General features: G+C 29.7%; 1 protein-coding gene across 1 annotated transcript in view; it reads left to right on the top strand.

The window, feature by feature from the left end:
* Positions 1 to 2,790: 2,790 nt before the first annotated feature.
* LOC147073147 (lachesin-like) overlaps positions 2,791 to 24,222 on the top strand; it is a 232,917-nt gene continuing 211,485 nt past the window's right edge. Inside the window, exon 1 of the mRNA XM_085945295.1 lies at positions 2,791 to 2,911. Within this exon, the coding sequence (XP_085801421.1) occupies positions 2,842 to 2,911 (70 nt within the window). The 5' untranslated portion in view covers positions 2,791 to 2,841. The remainder of the gene's footprint in view (positions 2,912 to 24,222) is intronic.

Raw genomic sequence — 24,222 nt, 5'->3', positions numbered from 1 at the left:
TTTCGTGGCTTAAGAACCTCCGTGATTGGTACGAGTGCAGCTCCACTAAACGGTTCCGGGTAGCAAACGACAAAGATAAGATCGCCTTGATGGTGGCCGACCTCCGCTAGGGGATGGCACAATAAGAAGGAGACCTTTAGGATAGAAAGATTTTTGAAAAAAGGTTTAATATATTTTCTCAGAAGTGTTTTCAAAAATAATATAAGTTCAATAATACTCGTATTTAAATTTTAATATTAAAATATCTGTATGTAGGCATACGGCATGTCAACATGAAAATAATTCTGACATAATGTACTTGGACTTACTAATAGTTAATCAACTATTTTTTTATTCCACGAATAATTCACAGGATTTAAAAATATATTATTTTACTTACAATTTCTACAATATTAATTATTTATTTGATTTTTACAAAATTCGGTCGTTAAATTAATTTAAATAACATCGCATATAATTAAAAATAGCAATATATATATATCTAAAATTTTCCTACTGGAATTAAGCTTAATAGAGCAGTAAGATATTATATAAATTTCGGGCATAATTTTCAATCAAAGGATTAGTCCTTTTTCAATCCTTGGATAAGACTAAAATATTTTCTCGTTTTTAATAAGGATTTATGTTATAATACTAAATATAAACTAACAAAAATTACTTTAAGCATAATTTTCTCATAATGGTTTTGGATAGAAGCAAATTTTCCTAATTCAATAATCCTAAGAAAATTAGCATAAAATAAGTACCTATTATTTATATATTTATAAATATTTTAATATTATGTTATATATTTTTATATTTTCGCATCGATGTCAACGCTGTATTTCGAGCTTTGTTATCAATGTCTTCGTATAATCTTCAGGATTGCAATACAAACACTCTTGAAGCTTGATGTCAGTACTCAGGGGCAGAGATGCGTTTCAGGTACTCCAAATGTTGCAGGAGAGTACAACACTCCTGTGGTACAGCCTGACGAATTACTTTCAGCTGTGGCTGACTACTTATTACTTTACAGCGATGATACGCATGTGATCTATACGCTGTATGTACGAGTATCACATGATAGGCTGGTGGCATGACTTTAAGCTTGTCTTATTTATTTATTTAAGAAAACAAAACATTGTGGACATAACAAATCTAAATTAAAGATGTGCACAACATAAGATTTACATGATAATAAATATTACCCTCAGAAGAGAGAAGAAGAGATTATATAAAATATATAAAAAAATACTTAAGTACAATTATACAGGGAAATAAAATTTCATATACAAAATACATAACACGCCACCGCAAATGTCTACGTCCTTGGGGAGTGCATTGACTTGTTTTGCACCTCTCGCTAATAGTATCTGATAGGCTTGACTCGAAGAAACGGTTCCGATCCAGAATAAATCATGGTTGCATATAAATTCAAGTTCATTAGGACACCAGGATTGGAAACTATCCCTCGCAATAACAAGAGACCTACGAGATTCAAGAGAGTAAAAAGTAAGCATGCCTTGTAGAAAGGCAGTCGGAAAATAATCATTTGACGAATTATCGAAAAGAAAATTGTTATATATCTTAAAATAAAGACATCTTATAGGAAATCTCAAAAGGACACTAGATAATCAACCCATATTCAAGAATGCTATGCACTAATGAGACTGGAGAAAACAGAGTTATTAGTAGTAGGTAGTATATAACATGCTTTAATGTTTAATATAATATTATTAACGGGTTTTTGGTTACACAATACGATAATTTGACTAAATTTAAATGATTTTAAGCTGAGTAAGAGGCACAAATAAACACAATTGAATAATACAATAAACATAGCTGAACCATCAACGTGAAGAGATTTTTTCGTTTGTAGTGCGACGTTTAATTTTTTTAAAGTCGCATAGCTAACACTTTTAGGGTATTTCAAGATAGTGTGGTTTTCATTCTATACCATATGTCATATTGGCAAGGTAACGGGACCACCGTACGTCTCGAGTGGAAAGAGTAGTGTTGTTGTATCTGTTGACCTTCAGAAAACTTAATGGTTTCTACATTATATAATATTATATACATATAATTATTTTTCACTATGATAAATATATGAAGAAATAAAAAAAATATGGATAGGTATTTGTAATGTTATTCAGGAAGAGTATTTTATTATATATATAAAAAAATCCACAAAGATTTTTTACCATTTTTACCAGCTGTGAAGTCAATAAAACGTGATATGCCTAAAATCACGCCTTCAGTGGCAACATTTGCAACCCTTTACCACGAATTCAAGCCCAGCTATTTACACAGAGAGTGGTGTTTGCCGAAATACAAGTCGAATAATTTGGTTCCATTATTATTTTTCCACTATCTCCTTCCAGGAGGCTTTTGAGGTAGCGCCGTCACGTCCGCGGCAAATAAAGACTAGAGGAAAAGCTCACTTCCGGCCGACGCTGTGCGGGAAAACGTAAACAGAATGCGTCGGGGAAACTTCCAGCCAGTATCCGCACGGACGCCGACGTGGAGAGACGTATGTCGAGCGACGCCTGGAAAATACATCGATAACTATAACGAAATTTAAACTGACGAGAATTCCAAACAACACAACATCAAAAAAATTAACTTAACAGTGTTAAATGATATTTTAAAATCATTTTGAAAACAACACAAAATTATAAAGCTTCTTTTGTCTATAAAAATAAAATACTTAAACAATATATAATTCAAATTTTATTACAAGTAAAGTTTGACGTACCATAAAAGTGTGTTTTTTTTATTACATTTTCGTGAGATTCAAGTGACAGTTGTAATATTTTAGATTAGCAATCACCATTAAGTTTGATCGATTGTTTTTGAATCAAAATGAGTTTCGGAAGACTTTTCTGTGCTCTGGCAATGATTGCTGTGTCAAGTGGATTTTTGGATACTGGAGGTAAGATTTTTATATAAATATTCATACAATTATTTTCTTAATTAATTAATAATTTTAGTCATTCATTTATGAAAATTTGTCACGTTTTTATTGAATAAATTGTAGGTACCCATATTATTTATAATGAAAAAAGAAGTCCCTTTAAACCAGTTGAAAAAATTGTACAATATTTTTATTTATTAAGTATTACCTACGCATATTTTATTTTTATTTAAATTTTTATATTATTTCCCTCACTTTATCGACAACCAAAAACTGGTTTATTTTTACGATATTATATAATTAGTTTAATTTTATATAATAAGACGTTAATTAACTCTCTTTATTAAATAGAGTTTGTTTTTTTTTTCTTTTAACCGTATTTGATAATGTTTACCATATTGTGTAAACCACATACAAGTTGTGTAAAATTTAAACAAATTGAATGACTCGTATTATAATGAAACATGATTGATATAATATTGTGAGCGTCTTAAATTTGTTATTTGTGAATATATAAATTAATTAATTCAAATATATACGAAGAAAAATCAATGAGAATAAATTAAATACACTTATGGTTTGGATAGTATCAGAAGTAAAAATAGACCTCGAAAGTCTCAAGCATTAATTAATGTGTAATTTATGAATATTCTGATATGTAATTTTATAATTTTAATAGTGTCTAATTATACTGTAAGTGACAATTCGAAAGTGGTTTCGTTTTAAGGTCTAGAATGAAATCCATTTTAGAGTTTTCAAAGTTAACAATTCATTTAGCGTTTGTTGTTTTGATGTAACGGCAATTGAGAATGTGTACTTTGTAATTTGTCGAATTTAAATAATTAGGTAGAAGACTATTTATAATTAATATATTAAATTATATACAAAATTAGTGCATATGATAAAGATACAGATATTTTACATGATATAGGATAACCGTGGTCGTTGCAAGTAATATATTATTATGATTTATAAACGTTTAAGACGGTACTTCAGTGAAACGGAAAATAATTTGTGACGAAATTTTGGACTTGCTGGCAATTGGAGATCAAACGTCGAGCTGTGAACACGTCAATTTGTTTTATGATGGCGACGGGGGTATTAATTCTTAAATCGTGTAAAGATGACTAAACTACGTGACCCATTTAGTTGAAAAAGAAAAAATGTCAATGAATATATTATTATTGTTACTAATAGAACAATAAACAGAACATTAAATGGACGCATGTTGGATTTATATGAAAAATTATATTTCGTTCGGCACGTGTCATTTTCACAATCTGCGCATCGCCTAGCCACGATCTTTTTAGACCATGCCTCAACTGAGCTATGGCATTAAGAAAAAAATAAGTTTATAATAATTAATTTACGTACATTGTAAAGTCACTTTAATGGTGTTAACTGTCAGCCTGTAGTGAAAAATATTTTTTTAAATTAAAATAATCAAAATATATCATAGTAGATAATCTACATGTATAAAAAACGCCTGTTTTACAACGTGTCTTGAAAACTTTACATTTTATTAAAAAAAATATATTAAATACTTATTAATTAGTAAAAGATACAAAAGATGCAAATTTTAAAATATTACTGTCTTAGTAATTTAAAATTAAAACCACATATATTGTTTATTTTGTATTATTTAATTATTTAAGTCTCGTCTACATACTTCAATTATTATATTATATTAAATATGATATTGGTATAAAATAATTATTGACAACTAGTAAAAATGTTGTGATTAAATTTAATTCTTTCCAACAAGAATTTACATGTGAATCCCAATACACACTAATATAATAGTAAGTCAGTGATACGAAACTGTAAATATCGATTGTATGGCTAGTTATTGCTTATACTTAGTATACAATATGGTAAACTGTTTGTATAAAAATATGATTATTGCATATATTTAAATAAATGGTAATGTGCGATCGAAAATCTTCATTTATTACGACCAGGTTATCGCATTGCATTTGAATATACTCTTAAATTAACACTATCAACATAATTCGCAATTCAGTGCCGCAGTGGCAGAATTGACATAATGGATATATAAATTTTGATGTTGGTATGGTTCTTTTAAAAATATTTTTTTAAAAACGTATAAGTAATAATATGGAGAGATAACGGAGAATAACTACTGAAGATAACATATTTACAAATAGACGTGTCGCATTTATATTATAGTTTTAATTGTTTTGCGTGTTATATTGATTATAATGGTATATTGGTATAATTATTATAAAAAATTATAATTTTTGAAACACACTAAACGCAAGCCAATATCACATTTTTACAACGTTTTTATTAGATCGTATTCTTATTTGTCCGGTGGTTGTTTGTCCCATACAAAATCTTGCAATCGATTTTTAACTAACTTCCCGACTAGCCAGATATTTGAAACTTTTATAATATATCAGAATACGATGCCAATGCATTTTTTAATATTTTTAGCCATCTTTTAGTAGAATTGATTCCATTGTCAGTTAATTCTGTTTTGTATGAAAAGTTATTTCGAAAGAAATCCGTAAAAAGTAAAACTATTATTGGTTGCTAAGTGGGTCCTAGCAACTAAATTATTAATATATATATGCGTTATTATGGAAATCAATATGACATTTCAGTATTATTTATATCAAGTACAATTTTTTTTTGATCGTTTAAGCTAGTCAAGTCAAGTTTTATTAACAGAACATTTAAAAACGTTGTATGTATGTGTGGCTAGATTTCAAAATCAGCCAAGTCCATAATAGATGAATAGGAGAAAAACAGCTTTTTGTTTTCTCAAGTACACAGTCACAAGGGTGAAAGTTTATACTATTTCAAGTACAGAATATTTAAAATTAATAAGTTCCACATTGCGATAATGCAGAAATGTTAGAAAGTAGTAGTTCCTCAGCAATTCACAAAAAACGTCTAAAATACCTAAAGGTGGACTAGGCTGATTTTGAAATCCAGCGACACGTATATAAAAAGTTCTTTTTATCTTGTAATTATTAAAACTGTGTTTTAAGTGCAGTTGTTACAAATAAATTCAGTACAGTGTCACTTGTTTTTGTATTTTTTGAATAAAATGTTTTAATCCATTAAATCTTACATCTGCTCGAATCATTGATTTTGATAGACGTGGTTTAAATATTTACGAATTATAGTGTCCTTTACAATATATTTCTCTACGAAAATCGAGATAAAATATCGTACTTCCACTACTTTGTTTGAGTTGCCATGCCAATGTCCTCATTTATATCTATCATCCAAGAAAGCCTAATACACGTTTTTAATTCTTGCAATATTTATTTTATAAGAGCAATCTTGAACATCCTATCAACAAAAAATTTGCTTAAAATAAACGGTTTGTGTACTTGAATATTTTTTTACAATAATACATAGTGTCATTTCCCTCCATTTTCGTAAGTGAAAACACTCTTGTCACTTTGCTTCGTTGTATGGATTTTCGTCTGGATTTAGGACTTGGAGGTGGACAAATAACACACCGGAATTGTGGTGGAAACGGCAAGGTATATTTACGTTGATATATTCTAAATGGTTACATTTTTATACAAATTCCTTTCAATTTAATTTTGACGGATAGTGAGGTTAACACTGCTTACCGCGTTGCTGTCAAAAATGCTTCTCTCACTAAAACAAACGGTCTCTTGCGAGCCGTACAAATGCGGCGTTGCCATTAGTATTTTTTCAATGGCATTCAGACAATGTTGCCGGTCAGATATTTAACATTATTTAATTATTTTCGCAATCAACCCTTACTATTTGTTGGATTTGATACCGACTCGAGCCTCTCCAGATACACAGAGACATCCCTAAATGGGGACCATTCGGGGGTGTAACAATATGTACCTACCAAAAAAACTACCTAGTTTATTACTTGACATCGAAATCTTATTTTAAATAACCACCAATTATCATAATTTTATTATATTTTAGGTATCTTAACAGTTAGTAGACAATGCAATATTCCGTTGGTCTATTATTGCAATGAAATAGATGAGATAAAAAACAATTGATAGTGAAGGTGGAATTTTTGTAAGTCTGAAGAACTTGAGTTTTTTTGAATAACATGTAGCGGGGGTTTTGTCACCGTAGTTATGATGTGGTGACTAAAAATAAATTTTAGGTAGGCCTGTTACGCTCTTAATAAAAAGATAATTTAAAATTTAAAAAAAATAGTGGTGAATAAATAGAATATTGAGGATTTTGCGAAGTCGGATTTATTATTTTTCTGATATTTTTACGATTGCGTATGACAACAAAAACTGGTTATTTTTATTATCCGTGAGCATCCTGTGATTCTCCCTGTGAAAAGTGCAGGTACATACACTTCACTAACATAATTTTGTACACATACTAATTGATTGTGATTGATAAAAAAATCTATCCCGAAAGTGCCGTTAAATATTATAAATAAAGGGAAAATAATAATAAAACAATGAAAATTCTCCATTTAAATCACGATACAAATATTATGTTTGTGAAGAATGGTAAAAAAATTACAAACTATGTGATAGATATTATATACTAACGGAAAATATATAAAAAAAAATATTTTGTCTAACATACATAATTTTGAAAACACTTCCGAGAAAATATATTAAAACCAATAGAAAACAAGACACCCAGGTGGAATCGAACCTACATCTATCAGGTTTCGCGCCCATACACATAGACCACTATGATATAGGCGTCATACTTAATAGCGACAAACTTTAACTAATGGCTCTTAATACTCTCTGAAGCACTTTCCAAATTGAGTTACTATTGGCGATCGGCTTTTGTATTTTAAATAAAAGTTGGTATTACTTTAATTACTAACCGACGTCACGGATCACTCCAGATTTTTCGTTGTAACTTATTTGTGAAATTATTTTTAATTAACTATTTTTTTATTCAACGAATAATTCACAAATTTAATTCTAAATTAAAATGTAATATTCTTAAATCTTTAGTCGTTTAACTTATTGTAACAATTAACTGCATCAATACATAAATATCATAACCTACCGTCGATGGCCGCTTTGTGCATATTCAATTTGCATGCAATTTATCTGATTATAGTTAAATATTATTTGATTAATAATTATTCAATGGAGTTTGCAATAGATTTATAATTTTTGAGAAATTGCAACATGTTGCGTACCGTATTTGCTTTCATAGGTACGAGTATTATACTAAACATGGCATTATTATACATCTTAACACAACGATGTTGACAAAAATAACCTTCAATCTTTAATGATATTAATATGTTTCATTTTCCCTACAACTACAGATAATCTAGGCTAAGTTTGAAAAGATACCTCAGATATTTCATTTTAGACTTTCACACTAATATCATACATCATAATATTATGACGTTACACAGTACCTACTAGGATGATTTTTTAGTTTTGTAAGCATTTCCGTATTGCAAACAATCGCAATGATTTAAAAACCGTTGCTATTGACAACCGGCCTACATGATATACAAGCTTTCGAATTTTTTTATATTAAACTTATATTGGCAGTGGAAAAAAGTCTGAAAATACGAAACAAATACGATTTTTTGGCAGAAAAACTTTTGTCTTGAAGGCAAATTTACAGCGCGGTAAATTATAAACTTTCGGAAGAAACTCTAAAGCTGAAGGCGAAAAAATATTTCTTTTTATTTTATAGCAAAGTCATATTTTCTCCAGAGCTTATTTTGAATGAATGAAAAGTGATAATCTATCATTTTATTTTGTGAACATTTCATCATGAATTTCCGACTCTATATTATTTTCATGTGAATATTCAAATAAAAGAATCTAATTATATTTTGATTTAAGATAATACATAGTATCTCCATATAATATCTCAACTTATCTCAACTTTAAGAGCCCACGTGTCGTATAAAGGTAGGAAATAAATTTTCGACCTTTCTTTGAGAGGTAATCCTGTGATAATTTTGTAAGAAATGTATAATATGCCATTATCATGTACTTACTGATATATTTGTCAACGTAGAAATCTAGATATCAAAAAATATTAAGTAAGCTTTGTCGTTTTCAAGCTGAGAAAATTTATGATTGAAATAAACCCCTATTTTTATGTAACTATGAGATCTTCGTGTTTATATTAAATTTTCAATTTTTTTATTGTCAATACATGCTTTAGGATAGATTTAATTTAATTTTTAATTAATATATTTAAAAACAAAACAATGCACAAATAATTCATATCAATCACAATATGAATTTTAAATTAAGAAATAGCTGGATCAGGGAGGATGGAAGAGATAAATAAAATAAAAACAAAAATAATGTTTTACAATAAAGTAAAACATACATATTTTGAAAACTCCAGTGAGGGTATATACCCATTAACTAGATTAAAAAAAAAACAAAACAAAATACGACACCCGACGGGACTTGAACCTGTAACTACCGGCTGGATTCGCGCCAACGTGCTTTTCTAATTAATTTACGTGCGTCCTACTTAATTACGACGAATTTAATTAGTAGTTTTTACATGAAATATTCATCGAATTGCGTCAAACGAGTAAAGAGTTTTTTTTAGAGAGTTACTACTAAACAATAAGGTGAGAACTACTAATATAAACTGATTAAAATTCCTAGTCTACTTTCTGTATAAAAACGTAACGAAACGTCTCTTTATTTCATTCGACAGTGCAGCACCTAATTGTCCTGGCGCTCAGTTATCCTATTCCCTCGAGGGATCATATCAAGTTTTCTACTATCCAACGTAAAGTACACAAGTATCAATGTACACGTCATTATTACCATGATGATAATATATCAGAAAAGTTTATAAAATACCTTGAAATTGATCGGCTCGTTTGATTTTTACAACGTTTTGATTACCTCGTATTCCTGTTTGTCCGGTGGTTGCTTGTCTACTACAAATATTGGAATCAATTTTTAACTAACTTTCCGGCTAGCTAGACATTTTAAACTTTTAGAATATATCATAACACGATGCCAATCCATTATTTTAATACTTTTAGTCATCTTTAAGCAGAATTGAATTCATTTTTAAATAATTCTGTTTTGTATGGAGAGTTATTTCAAAAAAATCCGTAAAAAATAAGATACTATTATTGGGTGCTAAGGGGGTAGTCCTAGCAACTAAATTATTAATATATACGTCCGTTACTATAGAAATCAAAACGAAATGTCAAAATGACATTTCAGTATTCTATATTTGTTTGTTTTTTATTTACTTCATATCAAGTACAAGTTTGAGCATATTGAGCATAATAATTCAACAGAAAATTTAAAAACGTTGTATTTAAAAAGTTCTTTTTATCTTGTAATTATTATAAATTTGAAAATGCGCATCATTTTAGTGTTCGACTAAAATTAATACAAAGATGCCTTTGACGGCGTCTGAGCAAAAGTCTCGTAAACTTTATTATAATATATTGCTTTATGTATATTTGAATTGGTAATATGCTATGTATTATAATATGTGAGTTTTACAGTTGGTTAATGGTTGCTAAGGCATGTTCTTTTTTGTTTTTTTCTCAACGTTTTGGGCCCGTTGCAAAGGTCTCTAAGTAGAGATCTCTCTTGAAAATGGTGTCTGCAACAAACTCAAAAGGTCAAGGAAATAAGAATGAAGATATGTGGTGACGACTCGTACGATATCATTGGTATTACCTGTTTAAAAGAAAGATCTTTTTGTTTACAAAAAAGAACACAATATATTAAAAATAACCTTTTTATATATTATGTAAAGATGGAGCCTAAATATATAAAAGTAAAGCTGAAAAAGGGTTTTTGATGCGACTGATTAAATTAGCGGTAAGTTGGTTTATTTGTCAAGGCCACAATGTGATCATAACGCCTTACAAACATAAAAGTATTTTATACAATAAACCATTTTTATTTTAATAAATAAATACTGTAAATGACAAGTGAAAGAGAACAAAACGTGGCACCATATTCTTAAACTAAAACACCGTTTTCGAAATCTCAAATTTTGAAACAAAACATATTCATAATTTTATTAAAATTGCATAATTGACTACTAGCTGAAGTACATGCACTACGTCGGCCAGTGGCTGTTATGATCTGCCATACACAGTGCACACTAAACTTTGTCAGTCATAGGTATTTGTTTTCATTTAACTTAGGCTACAATTGATAGACGGTGTTGGTAAGCTTTTAAAATTCAATTAAACCCTGCGAAAACTAAGCCATAATGGATAATATTCAAAAAATACTCGTCTATCTGTATAATATCTAAAATTATGCCATTAAATCATATATTATTATGGATATTTTATAGACAGAATAATATTTTTTTTCTATTATTGTTTGGTTTAAGGCTAGGGTTAGTGAATTCAAACAAATTAACCAAAAACCTGTATAATAATATGTATTCCTAACTCAACTAAAACAAATAAGTATGAATGAAAAAGTGTGGATAATTTTGTAGGATCGCCCAAAGTATACCAACACTATTATGATTTGGTTTAGACAGGGTTTACTTGGTTTTTAAAAACAAACCTGCACCATTAGTAAATTGTAGTCTTAGTTCAATAAAAAAAAATATGTATGACTAACAAAGTTTAATGTGCACTATTTATGTCAGATCTGAACAGCCTACCTCCACCCTTCGCCACTGACGTCGGCCTATAACGGTCGTAGGTCCCAAGTTCGAATGCTGGACATGGCAAGGACACACATTGTTTTTCAATTTGTGTATGCGTCAGAGTATGGACCTAATAAGCTAAGATACTACACCCGACGGGAGTTGAACTTGTAACCACTGGATTCGCGCCAATGTGCTCTTCGAATTAAGCTACGGGCATCCTAATTAATTACGATGAATTTATTAAGTAGTTCTTACATGAAATGCTTATCAAATTGCGTTAATAATGTTGGCCATCGGTTTTTGGATATTTTTAAATCAAGGTATCAATTAAGTGCTATAATATAATTACTTACTGACGCCCGGATCCCTTTTTTAGTTATAACGTACTTGCAATTGATAATATATTTTTCTAGCGGGTATATATGAGATGTTTTCAAATTATGTATGTTTAATATATTAATATATAATGTTACATTCTAAAATCTTTTGTTGAATATAAGAAATAGTTTAATAAAATAAAAATTCAAAAACTACATACCCAAAACATCACTGTACATATTTATGTCTATGTGAACCGCATTGATTGGTTTCTTACCCCTCGCCAACATCTCTACTTTTCTAGTAGGTATATAATTGAGGTGTTTTCAAATTATGTATATTAAATAATTTTTTTTTTATTATAAACAAAAAATAATATTTATTAAGAACTTATTTTTTATTCAACGAATAATACACAAAATTTAAGAATGTAAAATTTTATTTATTGAACATACATAATTTTGAATACACTTCTGAGAAAATATAATATTATAACCTAAGACACTAAAAAAAAAGAAAAAACTAAGACAACCAGCGGGAATCGAACCTGCATATTTTGGGTTTCGCGCCCATGCACATATACCACTATGCTATAGGCGCCATACTTAATTGCGACAAATTTTAACTAATGGCTTTTAATACTCTCTGAAGTGCTTTCCAATTTGAGTTACTATTGGCGATCGGCTTTTGTATTTAAAATCAAAGCAGGTATTACTTTAATTACTAACCGACGTCACGGATAACTCCAAGTATTTTTTTTATTGTAACTTACTTGAACTTGCTAATAATTTTTAATTAACTATGTTTTTACTCAACAAATAATTCACAAGACTTAATTTAAAATTATGTATGTTCAATAATTATAATGTTACATTCTTAAATCTTTATATGATTAACTTTTTGTAACAATTAACCGCCTCAATATACACATATAAAAAATCACTATAGACAGCCGCCTTATGTATAGAATAGCTTCGCAGATGTCCATTGTTATAGCACTTTTTAGAATTTTTCTTTTGTAGACACGTATTATAAATCTAGAGTTTGAAATCGATTGGTAATTTTGGAGAAATTGCAACATTTTGCGTTCCGTATTTGCCTTGATAGATATTCAAAATATGGCTTTATTCTCAATTTAAATTTGAAGATTTAAGAATGTAGCATAATAATTATTGTATTATTAATAATATTAATACTCCGACCGAACGTACTTGATGAAATTTAAATTTTAATTCTAATGGATATAAGATTTGTACTATTCCATTTGAGGTATTCCATATTATATTATATTATATTATATTATATTATATTATATTATATTATATTATATTATATTATATTATATTATATTATATTATATTATATTATATTATATTATATTATATTATATTATATTATATTATATTATATTATATTATATTATATTATATTATATTATATTATATTATATTATATTATATTATATTATATTATATTATATTATATTATATTATATTATATTATATTATATTATATTATATTATATTATATTATATTATATTATATTATATTATATTATATTATATTATATTATATTATATTATATTATATTATATTATATTATATTATATTATATTATATTATATTATATTATATTATATTATATTATATTATATTATATTATATTATATTATATTATATTATATTATATTATATTATATTATATTATATTATATTATATTATATTATATTATATTATATTATATTATATTATATTATATTATATTATATTATATTATATTATATTATATTATATTATATTATATGCTGGCTGTTTTACTTTATTCAAAAATGATTTTTTTCTATTGGTTATAATATATTTTGTCAGTAGGTAGTGTTTTAAAAATTATGTATATTTAAAAAATAATATAATCCAATCAGGTTATTCATGTGAAAATGTTCGATTTTAAGCCGTAAAAAAAATCAGCCTACGAATGAATTTTGGTTATTTTTTAACATCTGTATGTTGTACAGGATTTTATATAAACAATAATTTGTTATCGTATGGAATTTGACGCGGAGATAATAAAGCTCAGAGAATTTACATGTTTCATGTTAAAAGTAAGTTATTTATGTAGAATAGGAGTCAAAGTTGTTGCGGACCTACGCTCATTTGAATTTTAAAATTTAAAAGCTTTCCGCGATGGTCGAAGGGAAAAACAAATTCAAACGCTATAATTTCACCATGATCACCGATTTTTTTACCATGCCACTCCACCTGATTTTGTATTCATCTGACGGTCTGTGAGTAAAAAAATATATTATCAAAACGGGCGTAAACTTTCGCCTGAATGTTAATGACTGCTTTTATACGTAATAAAAATGTTTTCACCCCCAATATGTGAAGGAATATTAAAATTTAAGTAAAAAGTTTATCGCATAACATTATATAATGTATAATATGCCAGCGTTCAACAGAGTAAATTTGTTAATTTATGAAATATCCAGTTGGGAGTAAATAATAATGATTTCATGGTAAAGAACATAAATAAAATGATTGAAATATTATAATATTATTCCTGGATTATCTAAGAAACATACTCGCGTATTCGATTATTTCACATTTAACTTTTACTTTGAACTAGCGAAAATAATAAGCAGATGCTTAGGATAAACAAATCTAATACAAAGCTAATGATTGTTGATCTAACTGACAAGCTTTTTCTCATACGTATGTTATGTCCCTAAGGGAAGATGGCAAAGAAATCAGGTTGTTATGTATCAGTAACTCCCCTCTATATTATGATATCTTCCCAATGACAATAAATTGTTTTTTGTTTAATTCATCAGCACACTAAGTTACTAATAATTATGTACCATTCTTAAGAATATTCGATCAGTGTGATTTCGACTATTGCAATGCACCTACTCAGTAACATAATGAATACGTGTATTAAATAAGGCTCTAAGTACCAAAAAATAGTATTGCCTGTAGTTACAAAATACCGAGTCAGTGCAGTAAAATTTCATGAAGTAGACCTTTTGAAAAATGTAGTTTTACAGTGTGAAGCAATCACGGCAGCTTCTATAATTTTAGGTATTAAGAACTCGAAAGTGTCAACACACCATTGTCAGCTATTTTATATTGAATGCCATTGACCACTGCAGTGCTAATTACACCATTATAAATAAAACACGCCAACGGACTTACAACGTCGACAGGTTTAATTATTTTGCTGTATTTTTTTGACTTGCTTGAGGCACTTAGACTATAGTTGAAGTTATTGGCGTTGGTATGTAGAACATTTTTCTATAAAAATTTCAGTTTTTATTTTTTTGGTACTTAGCGCCTTAATTAATACACGTATTCATATTATCGATCAATCCCAAATTATTCACCTTATCTAGCTATGTTACTACACACATATAAACCTTTTTACATGAACTGAGCGTCACTTATATTACTTACTACTATTGTAAATGATTCTAATATCATTCAACTCGGATAATTCAACTTATTCAAACTTAACTTAGCCCTGCTCACCGAGTTGTTTCACTGCTGATCGAACTCTCCTGAGTTCTTATCCTTTTGTTTATACACCATGTAATTGTTAATTGAGAATTGATGAATAAACATCTCTGAATATTAACATGCATTGAGTCTTATTACAGACATACACCTTCCAATGGACCACGTGAAGGATGGGGATCCATTGGTAAGGATTTCTGTTGCCGAAAATATAACAAGGTGACTTGTATTGAAGGGAACTCGAGGTGGTATGATGGTATTTTTCTTCCTTTGTCTCATTACCATAAACATTATTTCTGTGTGACTCCTGAGTAAATCAGTACAGCTGTTACGCTTAAAATCGTCATTTTGAAGGTAATTAACAGGCGATTTATCTTCAGAGATGTGTTTAGACTAGAAAATTATCAAGAGACAATAACGCTTCAGGAAAGTAAAATATTAAAATTTATTCAACAGAAATTCAAGTGTATATACAGCGGACAAGATATATGACTTACAGGAAAATTAAAATAAAAGACAAGAGCGCGAGGTGCGTGGCCCTTTTTATACATTTTGGTGATATCATATTAATTAGTTTATTGAATTCCTGCATATATGATATCCGGGCGTGTGTCTATAGTCCTATAACCGTCTGCTGGCCCACGTTTGTGTTTATCAAGTTAGATTAGTTATGTAGGTATTGCATCATATGACAAGGCTATTGTTTATTAACCCTTATTAACTAGCAACGTTTGGTAGGTATAACATACTCTGAAACTTGGGACGTCGTATGACAGGTAGACGAATCACTGAAGTATTTGTTATGAGTGATTTCATATATCTCGCTTCAAGCTTTAACGAGTCCGGTAGCTCTAAGAAGGAAATTAGGTGAATTTTGAGATGTGCAAAAACAATATTAGTCACCTCAAAAATCACAAAAGCTACTAAAAGATGACTCGTTAAAACGATATTTTTAATTTTACTATACGGTGTTGAAACATGGACTATCAGAGAATCCGATAGGAACGGAATTTATGAGTTCTATATTATGTATTGCTGAAAAAACAGAAACGCCCCATGAGGATAGGCAGTCATGCATTGGTTAGGGGTGGCAAATTGAGGAACGAACACGACCATTACAACTTTCGAAAGCAGTGGCGGTTTTTCATGGAGCGGACGATGCTATCGCTTTATATTGAGACCTCGTCAAGAATCGAACTCGGGACCTTCAAATAGAAGGATATTTTGTTACGTACTGGACTATGAGGACTACTATAAAAATATTATGAGTCTAATGAAATACATTTAATAATTACATAATTTCAACTATCAGCGTCTTTTAACTATGAACAGTGTAGACAAGTATTTGAATTATATGCCAGAAAGCTTTTTGGAATGGTTCAAATTATTGACAAAAGAAGGTGCAAAAGTAGATGATAGGTAACAAACAACCCAAATACAATTCTACTAACCTCTTTTTTGATATCGTTTTGTAAAATGAAGAATGATTCCAAATATAACAATATGAGATATGTAACTTCCACGAATTTTAAAATTACTTACATGCTTATAGTTTAAAAATTAAAAGGATTAATAAGATTTATAGTAGTCATTCATGTATTGTTTTATTCGGTGGCATATGGTGACAAATTATATACTTCTGAACATCTTTTTTTAAAAAGCTCCCTTTTTTCTTAGTACTTTATGTAAAGCTTTCACATATTGTAACATTGTTTTGTAAGAGCTTCTATGCTTATATTTTCACAACACAAACTATTTATCTTTCTTTATCTACGGTTTAATAAAGTATTATTTCACAAAACAGCGACATTGTAGAATTTAACGGTGACATATTTATATGATTATCTCGAAAAATATTCGAGGGAAACGCTGAAGGGAACCGAAAGCCGTACAGCCTAGTTTGACAACATTGTAGCGTGATATAACGGTATGCATCACGGAATTGTTTATACCTACAAATTAAATGTATACAAAATTAGCTCAAACTTCTGTTACAAATATAAACGACTGTGCCACACACTATTTAGAGAAATAAGAAATCGATATTGTCAAGATCAATACGCAACTGTCAACCTATTTCAGTTTGTATTATATTATTTCACAAAAATTATCATTAATTAGCTGATTGGTGAGTTTTGTCTTCATATTTGAGTAATTGGAAATTTTAATACGTTCACGTAATATTTAGAGGTGATGTTCACTAACATTTTTTTTAAACAAAGAGTTTGTAATATTAATACAATCAACCAAAGGTACTTGATGGAATTTGAATTTGATTTCTAATGGATTTAAGTTTTGTACTATTCCATTTGAGTCTTTTTTTGCGACCTGAGTTTGGCCTTTCGGCATCTTCAGGCATTATGCACACTCACCAAAAGGCAAATATACACTGACAACAAATACTTATTCTTCTTTCTTTCGACCATGTCCCATCCTAATAGGATCATATGGGCCTCTACAGCGTAGAGGTTTGTATTAACAGATTTTTGTTTTTTACGAGAAATGGATGTCAGCCACTTGCTAAACCTATTAGGTCCATACCCTGGACAGACAGAAATTGAAAAACAATTTGTGTACTTGCCAGACCCAGGATTAAAACCTGGGACCCACGGCGTTATAGTCAAACGCTTAAGCCGCGTGGCCACCGTGGGTGTTTGAAAAACAAATACAATTAACTCTAACTTACATAAAAAATCAATTCAATACCTATTAAGTCAAGGATCACAATTCTTTGTCGTATCGGGTTTTCAATAGCAACAATGTGTCACTCTAGAAATTGGTGAAGGCAACACCGTTTTCCTCGGCTTGTAAGATCTCGTCGAAATTGCAGCTTACTGGGTAAGCCTTGTATGAAAAAATGTGCATTTGGTGCTAAGGTGCATTTGGTGCAAAGGTGCTTTGCATTTCACCTTGTCTTGCTTTGTTTCGTCTTGCCTTGTACCTATCTAATTTATAATTTTTTGTATTTACACATTTCTACTGTTTAATAACATACTATCTATCTCTATACTGATCTATCTCTTTTTTATGTAATTCTGTTTTATATTTCTAAATGTCATGTTGTGAACGTCTTAAACTTATAATTTGTAATGTCCACAATATGTTAAAAATAAATAAATTGAGATAAATTGAATTCACCGCAATCACAGGTTTGGTCATCGGAGAACCCCCACTTCACCATGATGTCTCGAGTGCACCCAACCATGCTTCTCAATCTGTTTAGGGCTTTCAATGTACGGTACCCGAGACTGGTTCAGGGTGGGAGATGCTTTGCTGGCTTTACCCAATCTTCAAGACCCTCAGAGGCAACGTTCACCTCCCATGCGGATAGTCTATCTTCTTCGGGTGGGACGGTCAGAGGTATGGTTGTCGCCATAAAGCTCCTTCTGGATTTTAGCCTTACACTTTACTTTAGCCTTTCGGATCACAAAAAAAAATATAACAAACAAATTATGAATAGTAGAAGTGTGTGCAAAAAATCCCCTACCTTATCAATAATAGTAATATACTCGATTAGCGTAGGTATAACAAATCGTCAAAACCTAACGATAGAATTAGTAATAAGTTAGACTAAATTAATAGTATTCGTTGGTTGTCAGTGTGTGTTTGCCTTTTGTGAGTGCACAGAGTGCCTGAAGATGCCGAAAGGCAAAACCCGGGTCGCAAAAAACGACTCAAATGGTATAGTACAAAACTCAAATCTATTGAATTTAATTTCAAATTCCATCAAGTACTTTCGGTCAAGAGATTGTACTTTTACAACTATAAAAAATAATAAGCTTTTTATATTACAATAAAATTCATTGTAATGATTCCGCAATTATGAGGTAATTAATTGTAGTCTGGTTTAATTAATATATGATTTGGTTTGGTAGATGACAAGTGAAATACGTGTGAACGCTTTTGATATCTGATTGTATATAATGTTAATTTGGACTTGGTTACATTGCAACGTATGGTAACTTAATATGACCGTGTAACATGTGTATGCCTTCTGCCGAGGCCTGTAGTGGAAGGACTTAACCAGGACGCTACGGTTACATGTAAATTGTACGTAAAACATTTCACCGTGACAAAGTTCGCCGTGAGCTTTCTTATCGGAAAGAGATGACCATAAACCATACGTTCTCTAATTTTATTACATTCAATATGAACGTTAATTCAATTTTCATAGCTGATTTTGGCAAAATTCATGAATTCAAGAAAGAAAACCTCACCTAACCTAACCTAAAAAATAATCCAGTATATCGGCTATTTTCACAATTTGTTTGCTGCTGGGTTCCTGTAAAGTGTAAACCGACAAGAAACATGTTTTATTTAGACATGAATTTTATGTTAGTACTATAATACGACCCAAAGAGGTTTCATTCCACGGTGAAGTATGACACGGCAAACTCCATACGTACAAGTTTCCAGACACGCTACATGTCCATGGAAAACAAAATATCCCATATCGCCACCTTGCTATTAAAACCTCGTAAGTCTGTTCGAGAAGAATGTTGAGGGGAAGTAAAAAACGTAATACAAACAATATTTTAAACACCTCTCTAATCGATGTATCTGCTAAAACTGGTTGTGAAATACGAGGTTTTAATTCCATGTTTAAAACCACGAGACCTACGAGTTTTTAAAGTTTGTCGATAGGTGGACGATATTTATATACTAATCTAGAGAACCGAGGTTTTAAAGTGTTTTTTTTTGTCGAACAAACTTTATTTTTCCATAATATCGGACTTACGAGGTCTTAATAGTAAGGTGACGATATGCTGACTTTACACATACCAAAATACCACATAAAGATAAAGTTATATGTAAAAAACCGAAGTGTCTACTTTGACATTGAATTAAAAAGTGTAAATATGTATTCATAATGTGCTGCCACTCTCAATGGTGAAATATTATTCCAAAACAAAACCATGACTACAAAATGGTATCTCATTGATAGAGATATTATGTATTCTAATAATTCCTCTACCTTTATGCCCCGATGGGTGAGTCCCTGAAATATATTAGACATCCCAAAACAGATAGTCAGATAGTCTATATTGATAACCAGAATGGGGTTAATGCTATGAATTCTAATGTTTAAATATATTACATTAGTATTATGGGTCCTTTACCTAATGGGTATTGTGTATGAATACAAAGAGGCAAGGAAAAACTTATTGCCTGAGAGTATTACAATAAAATATAAGTACACATGTTATGATTTTCCCCAGAAATGTAAATAAGGATTCTAATCTATATTGTATCGCATCAATACGTATAATAAAATATACATACAGCCATAATTTAGCGTATATATCGCAGGTTCTTACGTATATAAATTTTGCAAATACTCTATAGATTTTTGGCAAAGCTTTTAACTAAACTGAAAGCTTTACAATATCTATATTATTGTAAATAAAATACCATAATGCTTAAATTTAAATTCCAATTTTAGTTATTTATATTTATAGTACAGTTTTAATTTGATTTTTTTTTATTTCAGACTGAATATAGGTACAAAAAAATTATGAATGCAGTATTCTATAATGTGTCTGGAAATTTTCAGTATATACTATATAAATTATATAATCACAATATACAAAAGTTAAAGCTCGGTGTGAATGTAAGACACTTTAAATAAACAACAATTAGTCAAATGGCAAAAAAAATAGACCGGCTGCTGTCTTTAATACAACTAAATCAAATATGTTGCAAACCATATAAACATACATTGGAAAAAATATCATGTAAATTTTGCCAGGCGCGGGATTTAAGCTCTTCACCTACGGCTACAAAGCTAAAAAGATCATATTCTGCCACTATTGATGGTATTATTAAATAAGTAAGTCACACGATTAACATCATTATGGCACAATAAGTCTGTTGTATTAGGATATTTTAAAGCCCAAGTAAGTATATTTACAAGTTCCATGAATAAACAGAACAGTGATAAAACAAAACTATGATATTCCAGGAAAAATATAACATTTCATATTGAAACTATCGTATCTCTGTACGTCGTATAAATTTTTAATAACACAGATTTTCAATACGACGTGAAAAGCTGAAAAGCCTCATTTAAACGGGACTCAACTTGGCGTTGCCGGAAAACTAGATATATCTCGTCTTAATCAATGGTTACATGTAAGTTGTATGTATGCAGTTCATCGTGGGACACTTATTCATGCGCCGCAGTACGTGAAACATGAGTTCGTATAACATTTTATCAAATGACGAGTTCTTCGTTGAACATTTCACCGTGAAATACATTTGTACGTATCTTACAAAATGGGGCGATAGTTTGCAAATAGTACTGTTCCAATTAGATTAACCTAACCAAACCTAGTAAAGACATCTCATAAAATTTGCCACATGTTGTAGCATACGTACAAATATACTCCACGGTGAAATGGTCAACGAAGAACTCGTCATTTGATTAAATGTTACACGAATTCATGTTTCACGTACTGCGGGGCACGAATAAGTGTCATGCGGTGAACTATTTACGTACAAATTTCCGGATACGCTTAATCAATATAATATATCCAAAATGCTTGGGTGATTAGATACATTAAAATAATGAGTTTAATTAAGAATTCTGTGGAGTTGTGCATGATTGTAAAAATCAAGCAGATACATTGAAATTTTTACGCCGAATGGCCAAAATTCAGTGGTTTTATATATTAAATATTTAAATATATCTTTTATAAATTTAAGTTTTATAGTTTAATTTTTCTCCTGGCTATTTTGTTTTGTCCGGTTATTATAGTATAATATCAAAGGTAATTATTTAAGATACGTAAATGTTGATATATAAAATACGTCACGGAATCGTATATAAATCTTATTACGTAGAATTTTTATGGAATACAGTTAAAGCTTTTGTTATTGTTTTAAATTGTTACGAAGTGAAGTAATTGGAATAATTTCCTAGCTACTTGAAATGGAGTCGATTCTGTAATAGCACCTTTTCACTTTATACCAACCGATCGCAATAAGTCCGTTATCAAAAGAATATGTAATTTATGAATACAGTCTCAAAGGAAAAACAAGAAAACTTCAATAACAATGATGTAATATTTTTTTTTATATTATTATGTAATATAACGAGTTTATTTAATATACTACTAATTTACCTAGACTGGAAACGTATCACTGTACTCAAAAGCATTTATTTTTTAACTAACAATATTTATCGAATATACGCGGTTATGGAATAAATTAAAATTTTTATATTGATACGGTTAGAAAATATAACACATTCTTTCGCCCCGAAAAAATAAGAGTAAGAAAACTTCATTTTGAACGCAATGCTTCTTCGTGTTCGCAAGGGTGGCGGCCAACTGACCTTTTTTCAGGTTTTTCAAGTTTTCGCTATAAGGAGCGCGCATTTTTGTAAAAACGCGGCAATTTCAAATAAAATCAAACCGGCTCTACTTTAGTCGATTAATCACAACTACAATAAGACATTGATTCGCACGTGTTATTCATCTATTATTACGATAGTAACAGTAAGTATTTATGAATAGTTAAAATTTTCAAAAAAAAAAAGTCCCAAATGCGCACGAGTCATCTGCGCCTTTATTTGTCATTTATACGCCACAAGAAGCGCGCATCTTGGTAAAAACGCGTCAATTTCAAATAAAATCAAACCGAGCCTGTTTTAGTCGATTGATCACAACTACAATAAGACAACAATTCATATGAGTTATCGATCTATTATTTAGATAGTAACAGCGGGTATTTATAAATAATTTTACATTTTTTAAAAAATAAATTCCGAATGCACATGAGTATTCTGCGCCTTTATTGAAAAATTTTAAAATATTATTCTGAAAATTTGGATGACTTAATTTATTATTAATTGTAGAAATATACTTTTACAAATGAGATATTTTTTTCTAATAATTTTCTAATATTACATTCTTAAATTATGCGAAAAATAGTTAAATAAAAATATTTGTATTAAATCGCTAAAGGGGATGTGTACAGACTATTATAAAAGTGGTGTGGATTGTATTAGTTCCTTAAATAAATATCCATACTACATGTTATTATTATATATTTGTATACACGTGTTCCGATTATCCGCGCGTGATATTTTTGTTGTTTTATTTTGTTTATTCTAAAGTCTGAAATAATAGGCTCGCATAATAGTCAAACAATACGCGATACAAAAAATGAGTGGTCTAAAAACAAAACAGACTCAAGGACAGTACAAACAAGTGATATTATTAGTATTTTTTTTTAAATTATTTAATAATAATTGTAGGACGCTAAATATAATTATGTATTTTTAGAAATTTCTACGATGTATTTATTTTAAGACATATAAATATTTTTCTTTTGATAATTTGTCAAATGATTATTTTTCGACTGTCTTTCTACAAGGCATGCTTACTCTTGAATGTCGTAGGTGTCTTCTGCTCTTGACACACTTTTGCTTGTTATCGCGAGGGATGGTTTCTGATCCGTGTCCTAATGAATTTAAATATACATGCGCCTATCGCAGCCATGATTTATTCTGGATCGGAAACGTTTCCTCGAGTCAAGCCTATCACGCACCATTAGCGAGGGGTGCAAGACTAGTCACTGCGCTCCCCAAAAACGTAGACATTTTTGGTGACGTGCTATGTATTTTGTATTCGAAATTTTATTTTTCTATATAAAATTGAATGTTTTTTGTTTAAAATTTTTTATTTTTCTATATAATATTGTACTTAAGTATGTTTTTGAAGTTATACTTCTTTTGGAACGAGAGTGAAATTGAGAGCTGCACGCGCTCACCGTTACGACAGTATGAAAATAGCTGTGAATCTGTCAGCTGTATACAAATGCAAGTTTTATAGTAGAATTGTTCCGTTGCCTAGGAAACTATTGTTGGCCAAAACAAAATAAATACATTTATTATTTATTT

The sequence above is a fragment of the Rhyacophila brunnea genome, unplaced genomic scaffold (genome assembly GCF_057557595.1).
Source record: "Rhyacophila brunnea isolate RB1 unplaced genomic scaffold, BYU_Rbru_1.0 scaffold_18, whole genome shotgun sequence".
Classification (NCBI taxonomy): Eukaryota; Metazoa; Arthropoda; class Insecta; order Trichoptera; family Rhyacophilidae; genus Rhyacophila; species Rhyacophila brunnea.
This window is presented reverse-complemented; position numbering and strand designations above follow the sequence as displayed.